The following is a 2,935-nucleotide window of genomic DNA, read 5'->3' as shown; positions in this document are numbered from 1 at the left end:
TATATTCTGTCTTCCTGCTTATCATTGAAAATCCCGTTCATTCAATAAAAATAATTTTTATTATAAATCCATGATAAACAAGTTAGCCGATGTACCAGCTGGTAGACCCCGAACAAACCTTTATGATTGCGATAAATTGAAATATATATTGCATAAAAAATATATACATATGACTACTGGCAGTAATTGCCATAATATTGTACAAAAGCTTACGCATTGTGCACAATCCTGCCATACATTGTTGCGATTGCCATCAATTAAATGAAAAGCCTCAACAATTTGCATGGCCATGCAAATGATGTGCAAGAGGCGGTGGAAAAAAAAAGACAGCGGGAAAAACGTACCAACATCGAATGAAATGGAAAAACTTTAGTTGTAACAAAAATTGACGTAACTTGCATTTAATTTGCAGGCGAAAGGCCACACTACTTTCTAAAAGCGAAATTGCGAAAGTTGTCATGTTGTGATGAAGGAAATGGACTCCTTAATATTTAAATATCGCCACAGAAATCACCCAACAAATAAAGGTTCATTAATACACATACATAAATGCAGCTGCAACTCTTTCATTCAATTTAACTTTTGATTTTCAGATACAAATACAAACTCAAATTTCAGATAAGATAAACTTGAACTCTACTAAATCCCAGCTCCCAATGTTAACAACCTGGACTACGTGGGAAGCTACTTCCGAACGTTTATTTATACAACCCTTTATCTACGAACTCAACTCATTTTGGTTCAGATAACAGCAATCATTAGGTGCGCTTTTCAGTTGGGAAATTGATAAGGTATACATCGCGGCGAAACATTTCGTTGTCAGTTTAGTATGGAAACGAGTCGCGTGCAGAACGTTCCGGGAATTAAAGTATACAAAAAGTGACGTAAAATGTCCAACGTACGTTCTTGGATAACTCTAATTGTCTGGGTGAAACTTTGCCTAATGATCTACCTTATACCACCGAATCAAACGCGTAAGGATGTACCCACTTTAGTGGAATACAACTTTCCGAATGATGAAGCACATTTGATTGATTTCGGGAACTTTTCCTATATAATAGAGCAGTTACCATGTGAATCGGATACCAAGGGACTCATAATAGTCCACACAGCACCCGATAATCATGAGAAACGTTCAGTGATACGTGAGACTTGGGGTGGAGTCAACTCCCCCAGTGGTTCACCACTTCGTTTGATCTTTGCTCTGGGAAACATTCAGAATAGCTCCCTGGAATCTGCGATTCTGGATGAGCAGGCTCAATATGGTGATCTCTTGCAGGGCAATTTCATAGATACATACAGCAACATTACCTACAAGCATGTGATGGCCTTGAAATGGTTCAACTACCACTGCAATAGTGCTCAGTTTCTGCTTAAAGTGGACGACGATATATTTGTGAATGCTCCGTTACTTTTGAAGAACTTAAAAGAACCAAAACTCTCCAATAAGCAGCTAGACAATCTCATACAGCAACGCAGCGAACTTCTGCTGTGTACGAAGGTCGTAAAAGATCCAGTTTTGCGTTCCTATCGCTCCAAATGGCGTGTGAGCTTCAGGGAGTACTCTGGCTCTCGTTATCCCGATTTTTGTCCAGGTTTCGCGGTCCTTTACAGTACAGATGTTGCAAAGAAACTCTATGCAGAAGCCCAAAGATCACCGTACTTTCGCTTGGATGATGTTCACATTACTGGGATATTGTCGCAGCGTCTGCACATCTCGATCAGCGATCTCAAACCTTATGTCATGTATCCAGTGGAAATGGAAAGTTTATTGAAGGGGACAGAAATACCCAACGATCAAGTGGAATTTCTGGTTTCCTGGCATAATTTAAACCCAGCACAGATGCGATCACTCTGGGCATTGTTTGGAAACAACTAACTGGAGGGACAAAGAACCTCTGAGCTTCCGCAAAACCAGAGCCCCCACGTCAGAGTCAACTCCAATTCATTGCGAGCCAAGTGCGTTCAATTTCCTTGGGACACAGCTGGCTGAATGAATGGATGACTGGTTGACTGAATGACTGACTAGCTGGCCCGACTCCTCATCAATATAAATCACAACAACAAAAGGCCCTTGGCTAACTGGCTTTGGACATTGTTTACCTCAACAGAACAGAACAGAACCCAAGTCCAAGCCGAAGGCCAGGAACTGGAACTGAAGCTGAAACTGATTGCCCATAGCCTGGAGACGGACCCAAAGGCATCCCATGCAATGCTTCCTTCCGATACCAGTACACATCATTTCTGAGTGATGTTCCCGAGGCAGTGGCAGGCGGCGCCATCCTTTGTGCTCATTGTTTTCCGAAAGTTGGTAGCTTTTTGGATGGTGTTTAGTGTGTGGTGTGATGGATGCGTTGCAGCAGCTGTTTTACGGCAACAATGGACCGAATGGAGCGGAATGAATAGCGGCAATGTGGAATATGGCCATGATTCATTATCTAGATGGTCATTCAAGTTCATTTATAAAACAAAGGATATACCACAGATCCCGAAAGGTTGATAAATATAACTCTTGAAATACCTTTTTATTTATATGTTATTGCGATTTGGAAAATAAATAAAGCTTCCAATTCGCTATATTAAAGATACGAGAATATATTTATTATGTAGTATAAAACAATATAGTCCAATATGCAATGCACAATAACTATAAAACCAATCATCAGTCAGATAACAAATAATGGTGTGGCTTATCAGCACACAAAAAAAAGGAGGTAAAAGCAGTCTTTTCAGATAAGCTAAACACATATGTATGTATATTGACCACTCTACGGATAAGAAAGAGTTAAGTATACAATAAAGCATCATTTATTTGTGGTTTGTTGCCAAGCTGGCACTTGGCTTAATTTCTGATATGTTGCTATCTCATTGGACATATCTTGTTCACAGTTTTCCATCGCGATAAGCTCGTAGTGTCGCGTAGAAATATCCATTC

The 2,935-nt window shown here is 40.1% G+C and overlaps 1 protein-coding gene across 1 annotated transcript; it reads left to right on the top strand.

Moving 5' to 3' along the window:
- The first annotated feature begins 815 nt into the window (after positions 1 to 815).
- On the top strand, positions 816 to 2,710 carry LOC111073350 (beta-1,3-galactosyltransferase 5-like). The gene has a single exon (XM_022365624.2). The coding sequence runs from the start codon at positions 890 to 892 to the stop codon at positions 1,877 to 1,879; it is 990 nt and encodes a 329-aa protein (XP_022221316.2). The 5' UTR covers positions 816 to 889; the 3' UTR covers positions 1,880 to 2,710.
- The last annotated feature ends 225 nt before the right edge of the window (positions 2,711 to 2,935 follow it).

Source organism: Drosophila obscura, unplaced genomic scaffold (assembly GCF_018151105.1).
Source record: "Drosophila obscura isolate BZ-5 IFL unplaced genomic scaffold, ASM1815110v1 contig_200, whole genome shotgun sequence".
Classification (NCBI taxonomy): Eukaryota; Metazoa; Arthropoda; class Insecta; order Diptera; family Drosophilidae; genus Drosophila; species Drosophila obscura.
The sequence above is the reverse complement of the archived record's forward strand: the minus strand, read 5'-3'. Positions and strand labels throughout refer to the sequence as shown.